This window comes from Dipodomys ordii, unplaced genomic scaffold (assembly GCF_000151885.1).
Source record: "Dipodomys ordii isolate 6190 unplaced genomic scaffold, Dord_2.0 Scaffold127, whole genome shotgun sequence".
In the NCBI taxonomy this organism is placed as follows: Eukaryota; Metazoa; Chordata; class Mammalia; order Rodentia; family Heteromyidae; genus Dipodomys; species Dipodomys ordii.
This window is the reverse complement of record NW_012267343.1, coordinates 1,339,272-1,360,659: the sequence shown is the minus strand read 5'-3', so window position 1 is coordinate 1,360,659 and position 21,388 is coordinate 1,339,272. Positions and strand designations below refer to the sequence as shown.

At 38.7% G+C, this 21,388-nt stretch overlaps 1 protein-coding gene and 1 pseudogene across 5 annotated transcripts in view; one reads left to right on the top strand and one right to left on the bottom strand.

Annotated features, from left to right (window-relative positions):
- The window catches only part of Cntrl (centriolin), an 87,234-nt gene that overhangs the window by 26,718 nt on the left and 39,128 nt on the right, over positions 1-21,388 (top strand). For 3 of the 4 annotated variants that reach the window (XM_013030140.1, XM_013030138.1, XM_013030142.1), the window contains exons 11-17: positions 2,368-2,562; positions 6,403-6,556; positions 8,083-8,303; positions 12,373-12,549; positions 16,272-16,406; positions 19,303-19,448; positions 21,080-21,287. In XM_013030140.1, the coding sequence (XP_012885594.1) occupies positions 2,368-2,562; positions 6,403-6,556; positions 8,083-8,303; positions 12,373-12,549; positions 16,272-16,406; positions 19,303-19,448; positions 21,080-21,287 (1,236 nt within the window). Of the gene's footprint in view, positions 1-2,367; positions 2,563-5,224; positions 5,419-6,402; positions 6,557-8,082; positions 8,304-12,372; positions 12,550-16,271; positions 16,407-19,302; positions 19,449-21,079; positions 21,288-21,388 lie in introns of those variants that run through there. The other variant, XM_013030141.1, reaches the window with a different exon arrangement.
- LOC105996157 lies at positions 896-1,862 on the bottom strand (annotated as a pseudogene). Its single transcript, XR_001175593.1, has 2 exons — positions 1,857-1,862; positions 896-1,091 (listed from the first exon to the last, which is right to left on the bottom strand). The product of XR_001175593.1 is annotated as a 60S ribosomal protein L39 pseudogene (transcript).

Below are 21,388 nucleotides of genomic sequence, written 5' to 3'. Positions count from 1 at the left end.
ATGGCTAGGGATGTTGAACATTTCTTCATGTGTCTATTGGCCATCCTTCTTTCTTCTTCTAAGAAAAATTTTGATAAGGAAAATAGCCTAGATATTGTATTTTCTTATACTGCTAACATATTTAAATTTCAGCCTACTTCTTATCAGTAAACTAAAAAAATCTCAATAAAAATTTTTTGTACGGGCTGGGAAGGTGGCTCAGTGGGAGAATGCTTGCCTTGCATGCATGAGGCCCTGGGTTTGATTCCTCAGCACCACATAAGCAAAAAGGAAAAAAAATGCCGGAAGTGGCGCTGTGGCTCAAGTGGTAGAGCGCTAGCTTTGAGCTGAAGAGCTGAGGGACAGCGCCCAGGACCAGAGTTCAGGCCCCACCACCAGACCCTCCCAAAATTTTTTTTTTTTTTTTTTGTAATTTACAATATAGTATGACATGACTTTACCAGGTAACAGGGAATTCTTTTTTTTTTTTTTTTTTGTGGGTCGTGGACCTGAACTCTGGGCCTAGGCGCTGCCCCTCAGCTCTTCAGCTCTAGGTGAGCACTCGACAGCTTGAGCCCACAGTGCCACTTCTGGCTTTATCTGTTTACGTGGTGCTGAGGAATCGAACCCAGGGCCTTATGCATGCGAGGCAAGTGCTCTACCACTGAGCCACCTTCCCAGCCGTAACAGGGAATTCTTAAATTTTTTTCCTGATTAAAAAAATATTACAATCATGGGGAATTAATTGCATATTCATCAATATTCATCATTTCCTTCCATACTTCTTTCTCAAATGTAATATTTATTACATGTTTATTACTGTGCCCATTATTAAAATAACCAAAGAAAAATCCATTTAAAAAATGCCCAACTGTCAGTCCAGGCAGTACTGACGTTTCAGCTTGGTTCATGGTAGAGCATAAATATGTGGGCATCTGAAGCAATCCTTAAAGACCCAGCTTGGTTTTCCTCCAGTGTCTTCTCTTGGAGTTGTACCTGATTTTGTTACCAGTTTTCATCCGAATCCACTGGGGAATAGGGCGATTTTGCTTTTGTTTCTTGGCCAGAAACCACTTGATTCTGAAAGTCTTGTGAGAAGACATGATGAGAAGCTCTGGAAGGCACAGTAATCACGATGGCGAACAAAAGCTGAAGAGCTCCTCATACTTTTATTTTCATCTTATTTTATACTTTAATAACAGATTTTTGAGAAACATTTCTACACTTACGTAAATTTCTGTGCTAAAAATTGTTCAAAGTAGCAGATAGAGTATATAAGCTTCTTGACCTGTATAACTTGGATAAATGTACTTTTTTTTTGGTGGTACTAGGTAAACTAAGGGCCTCATTTTTACATGAGGCAAACATTCTACATGCCATTAGCCTTTTGCTTTTTGTGTCTCCTTTCTTTTCTTTTTTCCTTTCTTTGTTTTTTATATAGGGTCCTTTACTTTTGCTTAGGCAAAAGTACTTTCATAGCAGGATTACAGGCAGTAACCACCATGCCCAGTTTATTTGTTAAGCTAGTGAGTCTGGCTAACTTTTTGCCTGGACTGGCCTGAAATTGTGATCCTCTTATCTCTACCTCCCAAAAAGCTGGTATTAGAGGTGTATGTCACTATGTCCAGACAGGATAAGTATATATTCTACATTGTGTGTTTTGGAGATGGAAATAAATTGAGTACCAGTGGTTTATTCCTTGTTGTAATCCTAGCTACTTGGGAAGCTGAGATCAGAAGGATCAAGGTCACGGGCAAAGGTAGGCAGAAAAGTCCTTGAGATTACATCTTAGTGAAAGAAGCTGGACATGGTATATATACCTTTCATCCCAGCTAGAGTGGGAAGTGAAACATAGGTAGATTGCAGTTCAGGTATACAATCCAAGCTGGCAAGAAGTGCTAACCAATACTAGAAGCATGGTTTAGTGGTAAAGCCCCTGTACAATAGGTGCACAGCCCTGAGTTCAAACCCCAGGGTCACCTAAATAAGTCAGATTTAAAATTATGCTGGTTCAAATGTAGAGTGAATTAGTTAAAATTTAAAGCAAATTACAGTTTAGAACAATGCCTGGCACATTATAAACTCATTTATCTTTACTATTATAGTTTAATTTAGTATTTTACAGTTTTCTTGTACTAAGTAAAATGACAACTTTTACTTGTGCCTGTTACTAAATTATTAATTTTCATAAACCTGCAAAATAAGATTTTCTGCATATAACTAGCATTAAAAGCATAAGGTATACGTGGAGTGCCTAGGTTACGCCCCACATTTTATTTTAAAAACAAATTGATATAACATTGGATACTTTTTTAAATTGTAGTTGTTGTACACATTTTTGTTGCTGTTCTTTGTTAATTTTGTGTGGTTGCCGTGTGGGTGGCTTAGATTTCAGAAACAGAAAAAGACCTTCTTTTCAAGCAATTGAGTGGTAGAATACAACTGTTGAATAAATTACGCCAGGAAGCTCTGGATCTAGAAATGCAGATGAAAAAGCAAAGGCAAGAAATGGCTGAAAAGCAGAAGGAGATCGAAGATATACAAACAACTATAGAGAGCCTGGATCCCAAAGACCCTAAGCATGTAAGTAAACTAAGGACTTTTGACTTCTATAGAGACGAGAATATTATCCTATTTTGATAAAATGTCTTATTGCTTTCACTCAAGAGTTCTTTCTGGAAATCTCTTAGTTTGATGAACAGATTTGTTTTTTAATATAATGTATATATAGTCAAAGAACATGTTTGTATATTATATACATATATATATATGCAATATATATATATATATATATATGAAATAACCTAGGGCTTCAAGGAAATAGCTTTCACTAAACAATGGCTTCATGGTATACTTTTTTTTTAAGTGCTTAAGTTTCATTATATTTCAGAGTGAGAGAAACTTGCTTAAAGATGCTCTGTAGACTTCTTACTTTTTCTCCTTTCTTGCCTCCTTGCCAGAAAGAGGCAGGGCATCAGTGGCTCATACTTTTAATCCTAAATACTCAGGAGGCTGAGATCTGAGGATTGTGTTTTGAAGCCAGCTTGGGCAAGAAGGTTCATGAGACTATTATCTCCAACTAACTACCAAATAAACTGGAAGGGGAGCTGTGGCTCAAATGGTAAAGTGCTAGCTAAAGGAAGTTAATACCTTTTTCTACCTCTTTTTTAATCATTTATGCAAATATTCCACTAAAGCCATTTTCTGTTTCATATTGTTTTATCCTTAAAAATGAAACATTTCTCTGAAGTGTGTCTTTTTTGGTTGGTGGTAGGGCTTGAACTCTGGGCCTGGGAGCTGTCTCTCAGCTCTTTAGCTCAAGGATAGTGCTCTACCACTTGAGCCACAGTGCCACTTCTGGTTTTCTGACTAGTTTATTGGAGGTAAGAGTCTCACAGACTTAGCTGCCCGGGCTAGCTTAGAACCATGATCCTCAGATCTCAGCCTCCTGAGTAGCTAGTTACAGGCATGAGCCAGTGGGCACCTGGCTGAAATGAGTCTTTTTAGATATGACCAGCTGTGGTCAGGTGGGTCAGGATCTTGTCTCTTTAGGTGAGTCAGCATTATCTTTTAAAAAACTTTACTCTGTATTAACAGAAAACATAAGATTAAACATGATAAAGACAGTGCTATAAATTGCTGTAAATACTTGATTAATTAAACATTTTAATAAAATATATAACAACTAATTCTCATAAGGGATAATTTTATCATCATAGACAAAAGCTTTCTAACAAAAGCTTAAGATATAATATTAACATTGAAACCAAGAGTAGTTTTGATTATTTTAAGAAAAAATTTTAGGTGAAAGATGGGAGGTTTTAGGTTCTATAATTGTGTTATGGAGTCAATATTACCTTATTTTATTGTATTTATTTGTTCAGAACCTGATTTATGTAAGATCCCTGAGGGTAATAATTGTATATGGCACTAATGTCTGTGTCTCTTGGGGCTAGCCCTTTGTTGATGCATGCTTAAGTCCTAGAGGTAGGAAGGAAAGAGCCTGCAGGCCCTACCCAAAGCTGAAGTGCTACTTCTTCCATTTCTCTGACATGACTGTAATTAGAACCTTCAACGAACTACTGTGACATTCTGGGTAGATAGGGAGTTTAAATTTCACTGTTTTTTTGAGGGGGGGGAGGGTCCGGTCCAGAGGCCTGAACTCTGGGCCTGGGCACTGTCCCTCAGCTCTTCAGTTCAAGGCTAGTGCTCTACCACTTTCTACAGCGCCACTTCCGGCTTTTTTTCTTTTTGCTTATGTGGTGCTGAGGAATCGAACCCAGGGCCTCATGCATGCAAGGCATGTGCTCTACCACTGAGCCACCTTCCCAGCCCCTCGCTGTATTTTTATAAAGAAATGATACATTAGAATGGTGTCTATTTTGAAGGTAGCTAGAATTGCTCTGTACTAATGGGAGCAGACCATTACAAACCTTGTTTCTTTTTTGTTAGAACTACTAAAAAAATTGGGGGGTAGCCAGGAACTGGTGGCTCATGCCTATAATCCTAGCTACTCAGGAAGCTGAGATCTGAGGATCATGGTTCGAAGCCAGCCTGGGCAGCAAAGTCTGTGAGGCTCTTAGCTCCAATTAACCACCAGAAAACCGAAGTGGTGCTTGTGGCTCAAGTGGTAGAGTGCTAGCCTTGAGCTGAAGAGCTGAGGGACAGCTCCCAGGCCCAGAGTTCACAACTGACAAAAAAAAAAAGAATTATATAACTGTAACCCCTCTGTATATCACCTTTATAATAACAATAAAAATATTTCTTAGGGAAAAAAAATAAAAAGAAAAATAACTTAATTGATTTGCACTAATCACCCTTTTAGGAAGGGTCAGAGCCCTTGCTTAAGCTACTTTAATGATCTTCTCATCATAAAATGATCAAAGGTCAAAAGAAATCATTTTAAAATTAGCTCAGAATCAAGCCTAGTTGGGTTTTCAAAATGTAAAAGCATTTTGCTAGGTTTCAAAAGGAAAAGGTACTATTTGACTATGAAGCTCCATTTTCGTTATTAAGTTGTTAATAGCTAGAAGTACAAATACCCTGGAAGCAAACATAATAAAGGAGCTCTGTGTCGCTCTCTTCTATCGGGAACCGCCCAATGAGAGCAAAGAGTGAGCAGTTCTCTAGGGGATTAGCCAGTAGAACTGCTTGCAGCTTTTGGTGTGATTGGCCTTCGGGAGCTTCCTCTGTTTAGATTTAAAGAGGGGAGGGTGGGGCCTGCCAGCAGAGGCTATCAGTGACTGGAGGCTGGGCTGCCGCTCACTCATGGTTGGGAACGTGGTTTGAACTCTGGGAAGTTACAGATTTGGAGGTGCTTGCAAAAATGTGGCTGTCAGAGAGGAAAGTCCACGTGAATTTGAAGACAGCGGTAGAGCATTCAGCGCACAATTTCTCTTTTCTTCATGGTTGTTTTAACAGGACAGATTCTAAGTTAAGGTATGGTCGTTTTCTCTTTGTACAAAGGACTTAGGGGGAGGAGGAGTCAGATTTAAGTTCCTGTTTTTACAATAACTCTTTTGTGTGTACCACAATAGTGAAAATAGCTGAATCTTGTTGTTCTAGTGTATTTATTGTATGCCACTAGCACTTGAATCAAATTTTGACCTGCAAATAAAGAGGTTTTAATGGATTTTTAGCAGTGAATTTTAAGGATTTATTGATTTAGATTAAAATAGTTTTTTAAATCTTTCTTTAGCCATAAATGCTCAAAGTTTATTTACAGTACAAGCTGTTAATTGCAGTTCTTAGGTTTCAGAACATAAAAGATTTCTTTAAACAGATTGATTTCAGAAAGATGTCGGCTGGGTATTTTAGGAGTATAGAGAAAAGACAAGATTTGAAAATCTCATCAAGTTTACTGGTAAAATAAAAGTCTTTTTATCAAAGTGCTACTCATTAGTTCATAAATAATGAAGAGACTTTTTCCTAGTATTTGGGGAAAGCAGACATCTAATATTAAAAAATGTACTCCTTTGTGGTTCAGATACAGTTCTCTTTCCTGATGGTTTTATCTTTAGTTCTAGTCCTCTGATCCTGTGGGGGCAATTTTAGTCTTGGGTTTGGGGGAGTGGGAAGGCAGAAGTTCTCTGGGGAATTACTTTGTATCCATATCAACAGTTACCTAAGGAGACTTGGGCAAGTCATTTGATGAACCTTACACTGGGTTTGCTCATTTGTAAAATGAAAGGGTAGATAGGTAATTGGTTCTATTTTGTATTCTTCATTTAAAAATGTTTAGCAAAAACAGACAATGCCATCTTCACCGCCACTGCCACTACCACCACCAACAAAATGTTGTTTAGGAGTTCTGGACATAACTGAAGTGGTAGAGTACTTGCCTAGAATGTACAAGGCCCTATTGTTAAGGATTATTATAAAATATAAGTAACTTGGGCTTGTTTTTTTTTTTTTTCATTTCAGTCTCATGTGAAGGCACAAAAAAGGGGTAAAGAACAACAGCTTGACACTATGAACAAGCAGTACAAACAACTGGAAAGCCGTTTGGATGATATACTTTCTAGAATTGCTAAGGAGACTGAGGAGATTAAGGATCTTGAACAACAACTTACAGATGGTGAGAATTTAATTTGATTTTAGGTAACAAAAAAAAATGATACCCAAACAGATATGTATGGTTCACCAGTTAGTGCTTTGATATAAAAGTGTTTGCAAAATACCCAAAATTATTTTTGTTGTTGGTGGTGGTGGTTGCAGGGCTTTAACTCTGGGCCTCGGCGCTGTCCCTCATCTCTTCAGCTCAGGCTAGCACTCTACCACTTGCACCACCGTGCCACTTCCTGTTTTCTGATGGTTTATTGGAGATAAGAGTCTCATGGACTTTCCTGCCTGGGCTGGCTTCAAGCTGGGATCCTCAGATCTCAGCTTCCTGAGTAGCAGGATTACAGGCATAGCCACTGGCACCCGGCCCCCAAACTATGTTGAAAACTAAAAAAGGTTTTCTTTTTAATGATGTTTTGTTGCATTGATGCCTACTGGGTCAGGTCATTCTACTGAGTAGGCAAGAATGAAGTCAGTGCATGATGATAAGCTCTGCCACAATTGTCTCCAATGTATAAAACACAAAGCAAATTCTGTTAGCACTAGGAAATCCAATATCTTAGCAGTATATTAAGAAATTTATTTCCCACTTCAGAAAGGCAAGTTTAAACTTGACATTTTATATATGATGAACACTCCAAGAAAGACTCAAATGTCTTTTAAAAATAGTATCAAAAAGCATAAAAAATATGATTTTTGAAAAGTAAAAATATAACTGTGTGCCCAATGGCTCACACCTATAATCCTAGCTATTCAAGAGGCTGAAATCTGAGGATTGTGGTTCAAAGCCAGCCTGGACAAGAAAGTCTGAGATTCTTATCTTCAATTAACTACAAAAAAGCCAGAAATGGAGCTGTAACTCAAGTGGTAGAGCACTAGCCTGAGCAAAACAAAAACAAAACAAAACCTCAAGGATAGTGCCTATGTCCTAGTTCAAGCCCTAGGACCAGAAAAAAAATATTTTTTTTTCAAGATTTCTATGACAGTGGCAGAGGGAAATAGAAGACTGAGAAGTAAAAGCTAAGATCAGTGAAAAAGAGCAAGTCCCTGCTTGGCCATTGTCACTGTGTCACCTTGAACAGGTTATTTCTATCTTGATCAGTTTGGAGGATTGAAAATAAGTGTTTACAAAGTATTTGGCAACAAACATGTTTAGTTTTGGTTTAAGTTTTCAGGTTACATGTTTATGATGCCTGTCTTGGATTCATCTTGATTTTTGAGTACTTTTGCTTTGTGTACTCAGCAACAAGAATTCACAGTTCTGCTACACATTTTTTGTTTTTTCATTTAGAAATAATTTAAACATTTTACAGCATGAACTTTTTAAGCATTCTGTGAATATATTCCAAATACTATTTGTATATTTTACCTGATTAATATTCCTATACTACATATAATAGAAGAAAATTACCATTATATCTTGAAACAGAAAACTATGATAGGATATAATTATAAGCTTAGAATTTCACTTAGTAACTAATTGCTGAGGAGACAAAACAATACTTTTAAAATATACATTATTATTCTTTCCATCTGATTTAGGCCAGATAGCAGCAAATGAAGCTCTGAAGAAGGATTTAGAAGGTGTCATCAGTGGGCTGCAGGAATACCTCGGGACCATCAAAGACCAGGCAGCTCTGGCCCAGAATGAGTGTAGGCAGCTACAGGATGAGAGAGAGATGCTGCTGCAAAGACTGTCTGATGTCCAGCAGGAGAGGGATGAACTGGAGATAGTTGCCATAGATGCAGAAAACATGCGGAAGGTAGGATTTGTTCCTTCCATTTTCCTTAGCTTCAGTAGTAGATATCCAAATTAAGACATTTGAAAGAGTTAGAAATAAGTGACAAAAAGTAATAGTGGCTATTGGGTACTTTTTTTTTAATTGGTGGGATTTTTCTTCTTTAACTGTGAAACATTTGGAATCATTATTTTTCCTTTGCTAAGAAAGGGAAGATTATTTTGACTCTATTTCTGTCCCTGAAAGGTATTGTTGATAATAACTGTAAAGACAATCCTACTTTATCTAACAAGAATACCATATGAAAGCTTGTATTTTTATTATTTGCAGAAGAATTATAAAGCACATTGTAGCTTATTTTATTGTTATTACTTTATAATAGAGGCAATATTAATTTTGGTATTATACATGAAGACAGGCATTGCTGTAAATTACGCTTTTCTAATTTGTTGTCTACTCATTAGGAAATTTCACTTATTCTGTTTTAGGTTTTTGGTAGATATTGTTGTTACTAAAGGTTTCCCCAAATTTCATGTTCATAAGAGCTGCTTTCTGGAAATTGCAATATATATATATATATATATATATATATATATATATATAAATTTTCTTTTATTTTTGTCAGTGTCAGTTGTGGGCTTGAGCTATGGGCTTGAGTGCTGTCCCTCAGCTCTTCAGCTCAAGGCTAGCACTCTGCCACTTGCGCCACAGCACCACTTCTGGTTTTCTGGGGGTTAATTGGAGGTGAGAGTCTCATGGACTTTCCTGCCCCGGCTGGCTTTGAACCACCATCATCCTCAGATCACAGCCTCTTGAGTAGCTAGGATTATAGGTGTGAGCCACCAGAGTCTGGCTGTAATTCATATTTTTAATATAAAAACCCTCAGGCATATAAAAAGTATCAGAAATACATTTAACTTTGTATTCTTACAATGCAGCTTAAGAAATAAGACATTGCAAATATATATATATATATATATATATATATATATATATATATATATATATATGAAAATCTCTGTGAACTCCTTTCCCAAAAGTAATACAACCCTGAATATAGTTATTTTCCTGCGTCTCTGTTCTTTTATTTTGTATACATACATGCATGGACACATATGCATGTGTTTTTATATGTTCCGTAAGCAATCGGTGCTCCAAGGTGTTACAGTGTACATATTCATTGTTGCTTCTTTTCTTCCTTCATATTTGCTTGTTGAGAATTTATACACATTGAGACATGGGGCTCCATCTTATTCTTATTGATGTATGTAACATCCTATTGTATGTACATTCCACAAAGTTATTATTTATTCATTCTCCTTTTGGAGGACGCTTGGGTTGTTTATAATCTTCTGCTATTACTCACTATTCTGAATGTAACATTCTGTGTGCATCTTGAGCTTGCAGACTGTGTACTTAGCATAAATGGCTTAAAAGGCACATAATAAAGGCTTGGTCCTCAGCCTGTGGCATTACGGGAAAACAGCAGAACCTTTGAGAGGTGATGCCTAGTGGAAGGAAGTTTAGGACATTGAAGGAGATACTGGGACCTCAGACTTTCCTTTTTCTTTTTCTTTGCTGCCTCACTGCCGTGAGGTGAATAGGCCTCTTCCATGATCTAATGTGCCATCACTAGCCACTTTTTCTCTCATACTTAATTTTTACATGATTTATATGCTTTTCTTGGTGGAAGGGCTATGTAGAGTTTAAATTCAGGGCCTTACACATTTGCTAAACTGTTATGATACCCTGAACCATGCCTCTAGCCCTGCTTTTAACTGATTGTCTTTAGGATAGGGTCTCACCTGCTGCCTTGCACTGGAGCACCTACTTTTAGGCTTCCCATCCAGTGTTGCTGGTATCATAAGTGTGTGGACTACCATATCTAGCTTCCTTCCTTAGAGATGACTTCTCATGTATTTTTCTGCCCAGGCTGACCTGGTACTATACTCCTAGTCTCAGCCTCCCACATACTTTAGGATAACAGGCATGAAACCCTGCACCTATTTGATTTGATTTATTTTTTGTTGGTCATGGTGCTTGAACTCTGGGTCTGGGCTCTGTCCCTCAGCTCTTGAGCACAAAGCAAGTGCTCTACCACTTGAGCCACAGTGCCACTTCCAGCTTTCTGGTGCTTTATTGGAGATAAGAGTTTCACAAAAGACTTTTCTGCTGGTTTTGAACTGTAATCCTCAGATTTCAGCCTCATGAATAGCTAGGATTACAGGTGTGAGCCATCAGCACCCAGCTTAAGTAGACTTTTTTCCTGAGCCATTTGAGAATTAGTTACAGATGTCATGCATCTTTGCCCCTATAGATTTCAGTATGTGATTTCTCAGAATAAAGACATTTTCTGGAGTAAATATAGAAGAATTATCAGACTCAGGAAATGTAATATTTAAATTTAAATTTATTTATTTTTGTTTACTATTGGCTCAGGCTATCCTTTATAGTCAGAATCCTTCTGCATCTGCCTTTTGTGTAGTGGGATTACAGAAGTGTGCTACCACATCTGACAAGAAATGCAGTAATAGGTCAGGCTTCATGTTTGCCAATCTGCTGCTTTTTTTTTTTTTTTGCTCAGTCATGGGGCTTGAACTCAGGGCTTGGCACTGTCTCTTGAGCCATGTTGCCCAAGGATAGCTCTCTACCACTTTGAGCCACAGTGCTACTTCCAGTTTTCTGGTGATTAATTGGAGATAAGAGTCTCATGGACTTTGCTGCCTAGACTGGCTTCGAACTATGATCCTCAGGTCTCAGCCTCCTGAGTAGCTGGGATTTCAGGTGTGAGCCACCAATGCATAGCTATGTTACATTCTAAATGGCATCTTTTCCCCCATCTTTGTAATATAAAAATTGTTGCTTTTAACAGAAAAATTGAAAGAATAGTTCAATGACTATGAGCCCTCTTAGACTTAATATTTTGCTGTATTTGTCCATAGATCCATAGTTTTCGGTCATGCTCATTAGTTACAGGCATCATAGCATCATCCCTTCATCTGAACCATGTTCACATTTTCCCAAGAAGCTTCTCATATAGTGAGAAAGAGTGAATGTAGAACCCAGGCTGCTAATGCTGTGGTTTGTCCCACATTCTTTTTTTTGGAGGGGGGGTCTAGTTGTGGGGCCTGAACTCTGGGCCTGAACCCTGTCCCTCAGCTCTTCAGCTCAAGGCTACCACTATACCACTTGAGCCTTAGCGCCATTTCTGGCTTTTTTTTTGCTTATGTGGTGCTGAGGAATCGAACCCAGGGCCTCAGGCATGCAAGGCAAGCGCTCTACCACTGAGCCACCTTCCCAGCCTGGTTTGTCCCACATTCTAAATGTTCCTAATTATTTCCTTATGGTTATTTTAATTTGTTCCTTGATATTCCATATACAGGAGTATTTTATTTAGCTGAAGAGACTTCTTTTTTTTGGCGGGGGAGGGGAAGGTGTCCAGTCGTGGGGCCTGAACTCTGGGCCTGGGCGCTGTCCCTCAGCTCTTCAGCTCAAGGCTGGCACTCTACCACTTGAGTCACACCGCCACTTCTGGCTTTTTTCTTTTTGCTTATGTGGTACTGAGGAATCGAACCCAGGGCCTCAGGCATGCAGGGCAAGTGCTCTACCACTGAGCCACCTTCCCAGCCCTGAACAGACTTCTTTTTCTTTATTTTCCATTCATATTTCCTCTACAGTGAATTCTATATTCTTATTTTCTGTTTTATTGCCTTGGCTTTTCTTTGACTTGTAGGAATTCATTATTCTGGAAACTAATAAAAACATTTAGTCCAGTATCTAATGGAAAGTAGGCCTTAAATTTGAGGCTTGGTGCCTCCTGTCTTCCTTGTTTTTTTAAAAAAAATAATCATATAACTGATTACTTTAGAAAGCAACATGTTGATAGCTTACTGACCTTTCTGATTATATTGGGTTAGGATTTTATTTTCCAGCTAGTATGAGCATAGCCTGAGATTTCATCAGGTTGCAAATTAAAATTTTCTGTGCCAGGCATCAGCACTGGGTTTACTGTGCTCAAGTTACTTACAACGACTTACAGATGTTTAAGCAGCACTGTGAGGAATGTGCAGTAAACTTTCTGGTCTTCTTCCAGGAGCTGGCAGAGCTAGAAAGTGCCCTCCAAGAGCAACAAGAAGTAAATGCATCCCTGCAGCAGACTCAAGGAGATCTCAATGCCTATGAGGCTGAGCTAGAGGCTCAGCTAAGGTTAAGGGATGCTGAAAGCAACAGGCTCAAGGAAGAGTTGGAAAAACTCACAAGTCTTACTCAGGTAAGTAGGACCATACACCAACTAGAAACGATGAAGCCTATGCTCAAGAACCTTACTTCTGGGGCTGGGAAGATGGCTCAGTGGTAGAGTGCTTGCCTTGCATGCCTGAGGCCCTGGGTTCGATTCCTCAGCACCACATAAGCAAAAAGAAAAAAGCCGGAAGTGGCACTGTGGCTCAAATGGTAGAGTGCTAGTCTTGAGCTGAAGAGCTGAGGGACAGCGCCCAGGCCCAGAGTTCAGGCCCCACGACCGGAAAAAAAAAAAAAAAAAAGAACCTTACTTCTGGACGAGAGGGAGTAAATATCATCAAAGTACATTATATGCATGTACAGAAATATATGATAAAACCCCTTTATACAACTAATACACGCTAAAAATCATATTTCAATTTAATATTAAGTACTTTTCAATATAACACATTTGGAGTGTAGGGAAAGACACGTTTTTGGAATCAAACATCCTGAGTTCAGATACTATCTCTGTGAGTACATGGGCAAATCACTTTATGGCTCTTGAGTCTCCCAGCCTATCCTTTTGTGAAAGACAACGATAAATAAGATCCATGTCTATAAAAACACCTAGTCAGCCTTCCTTTCCCAGAATAGCTTTAAGAGACTTCTTTTATGTTGATGTTAAACTTCATTTTTGCTTCCTTTTATTGTTAGTTAAAAGATCTACTAGTTCGTTATACTTGTAAATTCGAGGAAAATATCCATTCGATAAATATCATTGATTGGTTATTGGTTGTTGGCTTGTTGACTGTGAATGCTGTAGGGACCAAATAGGCATAATCACTGCCTGTGGGCTAACAAACCACAGGACACAGGTGAAGAAGAAAGAGACAGAATACTATAGCAAAGGAAGGGAGATAGTTAGAGAAGACCATCCTACAGACCCAGCCAAAACATGTTTCTATAAATAAAGCAAAAAGACTAAAGACATCATTCAAGTGATAAGAGTACTTGCCTAACAAGGACAAGGCCCTTAGATAAACTTTAGAACCAGCCTAAAAAAAGAAATTATGTTTTCAGCTAAGGCTTGAAGGATAAACAGGGTAGTGTCAGGAAGGATTGAGTGATCTAGACAGAAGAATAGGAGAGAAAGAGCAAAATATTAAAGTGCTAACAGTATGTCTCCAGAATTAGAGGCATAAACAGAGAAGAGTAAGAAAACAGGGTGAGATGTAAAGGCAAAAAGTAGAGGCTAGCTATAATATACCCTTTATCAAATTTAAAATACATTTTTTACTAAGCTCCAGTGGCTTATACCTTAATCGTAGATACTGAGGAGGCTAAGATCTGAGGATTGTCATTTGAAGCCAAGCCCAAGCAGAAAAGACCATGAGACTCTTAACTCCCATTAACTACTGAAAGCCGGAAGTGGTGCTGTGGCTCAGGTGGTAGTGCACTAACCTTGAGCACAAAAGCTTAGGGACAGTGCCCAGGCCCTGAGTTTAAGTCCCAGACTGAGTACTCTGAAGAAAGAAAAAAAATGTGTATTATGTATATGCACAAATATGCACATACATATATGTTAACGTATATATGTATACACAATTATTTTATTTTATTTTTTGGGGGGGGGTCTGGTCGTGGGGCCTGAACTCTGGGCCTGGGCGCTGTCCCTCAGCTCTTCAGCTCAAGGCTAGCACTCTACCACTTGAGCCACAGCGCCACTTCGAGCATTTTCTTTTTGCTTATGTGCTGCTGAGGAATCGAACCCAGGGCCTCATGCATGCAAGGCAAGCACTCTACCGCTGAGCCACCTTCCCAGCCCTACACAATTATTTTAGATGTACCAGTTTTTATTGATTATCTCTAACTTTACAGTTCACTTGTTGAGAAAATCATTTATTTTTTATTTTAAAATTTTATTGTAAAGGTGATGTACAGAGGAGTTACATAGGTCAGGTAATGCATTTCCTTTTGTACAGTGTCAACCCCTCCCTTATTCTCCAGTTTTTCCCCTCCTGACTTCCCTCTGCCCAAATTGTGTAGTTCATTTCCATCATTGACACACAGTTTTTTTAGGTTGTTATTCAAATGGCTTTACCTTTCTGTAGGAAGCCCTACTACTAGCTTTTTTATGTCTGGTGAAAAGTTGGCTCCAGGACTCTACTTAGGTTTTCCTGTAACCTTTGCTCAGTTAGGCATTTTGTACTTGCATGATAATATCTTTATGTGGCTCCCTACCATTCTAACCAGACTCAGAGCTCAGTGAATAACCACACTGTCTGCTTGTTTCTCTTTTTCAGTTCCTGGTGCATGGGAACTATCAATATGTGTTCATATGAAGTGAAATAAGGTTTTTTTTGTTTGGTTTGCTTTTCGAGATAGGGTTTTACTGTGTTGCCCTAGGTAGTGTCAAACTTGTGATCTTCCTTTCTTTACTCCTGAGTGAGAGAATGATAGATACATTTAGCTAATCAGATAGTTTGAATCTTAGAAATGCATGTGAAAGAACACTCATTTGATTTTGAAAGGAACTAAAAATGTCTGTATTTTATAGTAATTTTGCTACTGTAATCCACTACTTATCAAATACCAGTAACTTGACAAGAATCAGTTATATCTCTCAGGTACCATGCTTTACAAAACTATAGTTGGCAAGATCAGCATAGAAAACAGGAAGTTGGGGAAAACAAAGTACAAGAAAAGACCTATTTTCAAATAATAGTAAATATGGTGTTTTTTTTTTTGGGGGGGGGTCTGGTCATGGGGCCTGAACTCTGGGCCTGAACGCTGTCCCTCAGCTCTTCAGCTCAAGGCTGGCACTCTACCACTTGAGCTACAGCGCCACTTCCAGCTTTTTTTCTTTTTGCTTATGTGGTGCTGAGGAATCGAACACAGGGCCTCATACATGCAAGACAAGCGCTCTACCACTGAGCCACCTTCCCAGCCCCCAATAAATATTGTTTCTGAAAATGGCATTTCCTTATAAATTCTCCTCTCTTTTTCAAGTGGGCCCTTATTAGTTTGGATGATGCATTTGTCATTTGTATTTCCACTAAATTTGTGTGCATATGTCTTTTATATATATGTGTGTGTGTGTATGGGTGTGTATGTGTGTATGCCTTTTTACTGTCTGACTTGTTACTGAAAGAGATTTTCTACCCCTTAATACTGAGACCTCAAGGATTGGTCTTCAAACTATACATTGAGAATATTGAGCATAAAAGATCTTTTCCGCCTGATCTACAGATCTGTAAATCTGATTAGTACACTGCAACAATATTAATTCACTGGTCTCCAAACAAGAGATTCTGACCCATAAGTTTGAGATTGAGCCTTTCCAGCTGCTTGGGTCTCTCACTGTATAGTTCAGGCTGTCATTGAAATCTCCACCCTCTGCCTCAGTCTCCCAGATGCTGAGATTATGGACATGTGCCACTACACCCAGATGCCTCTACCTTTTTAACAGACATGCCAAGTGATTTTGATATGATAATTTTAGGACCACTATTTGCTTTTAAATATAGATGTTTAGGGCTCCCTTGGAAGATTCTGATTTGGCTGAGCAGATTCTGTTGCCCACTCCTCAAGTTTTAAGTTAGTAGTTTAAGGGCTGAATATGTGGGGAAATGATCCTGAACTTTTTATTTTTCAAAAGTATAAAGATAAAACTACAGGTTTATGCATATATATATAAACATACTAATGCCTGTTAGGATCCCAAATTTCTGATGTTTTATACTTTTTTATTATTTCTTCTTCTGACAATAGTTGGAACATTCAGCACTTCAAGCAGAACTTGAGAAGGAAAGAAAATCCCTCAAGAATGCCCTTGGAAAAGCCCAGTTCTCAGAAGAAAAGGAACAAGAAAACAGTGAGCTCCGCGCACAACTTAAACAGCTACAGGTATGACTTGTTCTGAGTATAATTCAGATACGGACAACCAAAAATGGTGATGACTTCAATCAAGCATTTAGTCTCCTGTTCTAACATGTATTAACAACTTGTATTATTAGAAACAGAGAAGTCTGGGTGGGGTACTACCATTACCTGTATTCTCCTATAACATGATGGTACAGGAAATGGAGGCAGTGTCATAGTGAACAGTATGCTGCGTAAATTCACAGATGAAAGTAACCCTTTGTATTTCTCCTAGAAACAGATTTGTCACCAGACTCAGCTAAAATTATTCTATTGGTATATCCTTCTTCCACTGAATGATCTTTGTAATTACCTATGAATTTAACTATGGTGGTCACCAATCATAAATGGTTTCACAGTTTTCCTCTCAGAGATGATGTTATTTAAAAGGCAGTCATTTTGTAATTGTTGAGAAAGTATAACAGAAAGTTTTGCTTTGTTTTGTTTTTGTCGGTCGTGGGGCCTGAACTCTGGGCCTGAACCCTGTCCCTCAGCTCTTGGCTTAAGGCTAGCACTCCCCTACTTGAGCCACAGCGCCACTTCTGGGCTTTTTCTGCTTATATGGTGCTGAGGAATCGAACCCAGGGCCTTATGAATGCAAGGCAAGCCCTCTACCACTAAGCCACCTTCCTAGCTCCTAACAGAATGTTTTTATACCTGTTCTCAAAAGTCATAGAAGTAGTTGGGCAGGCTATTCCAGATAACTCCCTCAAAACAAATATATAACACATACATGAACCAGCACTCAGATCTCCCTGTTTTATGTGGTCAGGGACTGCTTGTCTGGGTGAAGTAGAGCTGGTATTACCAGAAATAAAGGGGAAAAATTGATAAGGATTGGGGGAAGGCCTCCAAAAGGTCATTCAGATAGACCTTTTCCAAATATTCTTCACATATTTTTTCAGAAAGTTTTTTTTTTTTTAAATCCGATAACCAGCAGGGCGCTGGTGGCTCACGCCTGTAATCCTAGCTACTTAGGAGACTGAGATCTGAGGATCACAGTTCAAAGCCAGCCCGGGCAGGAGAGACCGTGAGACTCCTATCTCCAATAAACCACCAGAAAACCGGAAGTGGCCCTGTAGCTCAAGTGGTAGAGCACTCTCCTTGAGCTGAAGAGCTGAGGGACAGTGCCCAGTCCCAGAGTTCAAGCCCCACGACCGACCAAAAAAAAAAAAATCTGATAACCTAAAATTTAAATTTGACTGCTATTAGTTCCACTTGTGAAGCAAATATCATAAAGGATGTACATGTGTTCTTGTGTCAGAGAAAGTAGGGTGCATTTGTGTATATATATTTGGGTCTTCTAGATTTTAATTTCACTGTGGAAATTCTCCAATCACAAAAAGATGAGTCTATGCCCTTTTATTTTTCCATTATCAAGTTTTAACAGTTGTCAACATTTCATTACATCTACCTTTTTTTCTGATTGTAATATTTTAAAGAAAACCTCACATACCTTTATTTCATTTGTAAATCTTCAGTGAACTTTCTTTTACAGCAAGAAAAACTAAAATATAATCTTCAGGAGATATCCTCTCAAAGGTAGAAACCACAGTCAGCTTTCTATGAAGCTGGTTCCCTCAGCAAGAATACAGGTTACACCCACTCTACATTTATATTTTGTAGAAATCATTTTGATAAAAGGAAACAAAACCTCAGGGTACTAGCTCAAAAAAAGAAATAACTTGCTAGAAACCAGAATCACTCTACCAGTCTTTTAGAGGCTACATGGCTCTTTCATTTCTCTTTTCCTAGTTCTCTGAATATTGTGTTCAGTTCATCATGGACCAGTCCTAAGATGGAAAATCTTTTAAGTTCCAGAATTTATTCAGTACTTGCTGTACTGAATCTTGCTTCAAATTTTAGACACAATTTTTGTTGTCCTTTTGGCTGGCCTGAGGCAGATCACTTGTGACCAGGATTAGATAGTACAGATGTTCCTCAATTTATGATGGGATTGCATCCTGATAAGCCTACCTTAAATTGAAAATATAGGAAATTAAATGCATTTAATATTCTAACCTAGCTTACAAATTTGCTTAGAACACCTATGTGCTTAGAACACAAATCATATTTTATAATAAAATGTGAATAGCTTGTGTAATTTATTGGAAATATAATGGGAGACAAAAATGCATTTTTGTGGATGCTGGTAGCTGGTGCTGGTAGCTCACACCTGTAATCCTATCTATTCAGGAGGCTGAGAACTGAGTAACAGTATAAAAACAGCCCAGGCAGGAAAGTCCATGAAACTCTTGTCTCTAACCATCAAAAAGTTAAAAATAGAGCTGTGGCTCAAAAGTGGTAGAGTGCCAACCTTGAGTGAAAAAGCAAAGATGGTGATCAGGCCCTGAGTTCAAGGCTCAGTACCAGCACACACACACACAGAGAATCATGTTTCACCATCCTGATGACCTGGCTTACTGGGAGCTGAGGCTTTTCACTGCCCACCTTCATGGGAAATGTAACACATACCACCAGCCCTGGAGAAAAAATTCAAAATAACTGTAATGAGGGGACCGTCTGTAATATAGAAAAAGCTAGGTCAGTAATGGGTAGGGACACAGATGAAAGGATTCCAGATGGTGAAGATACTTAATAACATGTTAATTGCATTTCTATTCTCCATAGTGCTCAACAGTATCACACTGAGTTTGAAGTAGATTAGCCATTCAAATAATATAAATATTCAGGAGAATATAATCAGTAGCTTATGATGTTGAATCATTTTTATCAAACTTAGGGGAAATTTTAGTGACTTTTATTTGAATTTTATTTGACATTGTCTGAATTATCCTCTGTGCTTCAATGTTCATTCATTTGTTAACACTGAAAATTTGCACACAAATAACAGATTCTCTCCATGTTACCTCCTCCATAGGATGATAATAACCTGTTAAAACAGCAACTCAAAGATTTCCAGAATCATCTTAACCATGTAGTTGATGGTTTGATTCGCCCTGAAGAAGTGGCAGCTCGTGTGGATGAGCTCCGGAGAAAACTGAAATTAGGAGCTGGGGAAATGAGGTAAGGGAAAATCAAGAACTCTGTGCATAGAGTGTTTCACAACCCCAGACTTGTTAAGTATGAAGGTCCATGGTGAAAGTTCTAGCAATGGCTGATTTCTTTTTTTTCCTTTATTTACTCAAATATAATTTTATTGTTATTATTAAGGTGGTATACAGAGGGATTACCATTTCATAAGTTAGGTAATGAGTACATTTCTATTTTTGGACAATGTTACCCCTTCCTTCACTTTCTCCCAGTTTCTCCCTTCCATCCCTGCCCACAAGTTACATAGGGCTGATTTCTTTTGGAAAGTTTTCCTTATGATGTTTCCAAAAGGTTCTGATACAAGATCATGTAATTCAAATTGTCATTAGTACTTTATTTTTACCTTAAAGTTAGCACTCTATTATTTGAGTATTGCTCAACACTTTTGGCTTTTTGGTGGTTAATTGAAAATTTTACAGACTTCCTTTCTAGGCTGGCTTCCAACCACAATCCTCAGATCTCAGCCTCCTCAGTAGCTAGGATTATAGGTGTAAGCACCTAGCTTTATTTTTATTTTTATTTTACTTTGCATCTTTTTTTGTTTGTTTTTTGTCAGTCATGGAGCTTGAACTTTGGGCCTGGCCACTGCCCCTCAGCTCTTCAGCTCAAGGCTAGTGCTCTACTACTTGAGCCACAGTGCTGCTTCTGGTTTTCTCGTGGTTAATTGGAAATAAGAGTCTTACGGACTTTCCTGCCCGGGCTGGCTTTAACTGTTATCCTCAGATCTCAGCCTCCTGAGTAGCTAGGATTATAGGCATGAGCTACAGGTGCCTGGCCACTTTACATCTTTTATACTTTTTGATACTATTTGATTTGTTTTTTGTTGTTGTTGTTTTTTTTTTTCTTTTCGGTCCAGTCATGGGGTCTGAACTCTGGGCCTGAATGCTGTCCCTCAGCTCTTCAGCTCAAGGCTAGCGCTCTACCACTTGAGTCACAGCGCCACTTCCGGCTTTTTTCTTTTTGCTTATATGGTGCTGAGGAATCGAACCCAGGGCCTCAGGCATGCAAGGCAAGTGCTCTACCACTGAGCCACCTTCCCAGCCCTTTGATACTATTTGAAAAAGGTATTTCAAAATCTTTCTTGAATGTTCATTATATATGGTCAAGAAGGTAGGGTCACAGGGCTGGGAAGGTGGTTCAGTGGTAGAGCGCTTGCCTTGCATGCATGAGGCCCTGGGTTCGATTCCTCAGCACCACATAAGCAAAAAGAAAAAAATCCGGAAATGGCGTTGTGGCTCAAGTGATAGAGCGCTAGCCTTGAGCTGAAGAGCTGAGGGACAGCGCCCAGGCCCAGAGTTCAGGCCCATGACCGGACCCAAAAAAAAAAGAAGTAGGGTCACATTATCCATTTTAAACAGAGAACACATATCAAAAGAAACAGGTTATTCAAGCCTTATAGGAGCCTGTGCTGTCAGATGGTGTATTTCATTTGCTGAAACACAGATTTGTACCTAGGATTGTACTTAATGATTTGCTAAGGTTGACACCAGTCCTTCTGCACATCTCTTTTTACTAGTTGTATTAATGTTAACAGCTCCTTTGCATTGAGCATCAAAAGTAAAATGTCACATTTATAACACCTTCTTTTTTTTTTTTCTTACCAGGATCCAGAATCCTTCTGATGTCTTAGGGAAAAGTCTTGCTGACTTACAGAAACAATTCAATGAAATCCTTGCACGCTCCCAGTGGGAAAGAGAAGAAGCACAAGTGAGAGAAAGGAAACTCCAGGAAGAAATGGTTCTGCAGCAAGAGAAACTGGCAAATGGACAAGAAGAGTTCAGACAGGCCTGCGAAAGAGCCCTGGAAGCTAGAGTAAGAAAAGAGCAAAAGGCTACTGGAAGCAGCTCTTAGCAAATACTAATGGTTTTGAGCAAATTATTATGCTTTCTTTCTCATGTAAATTCAGCAATAAT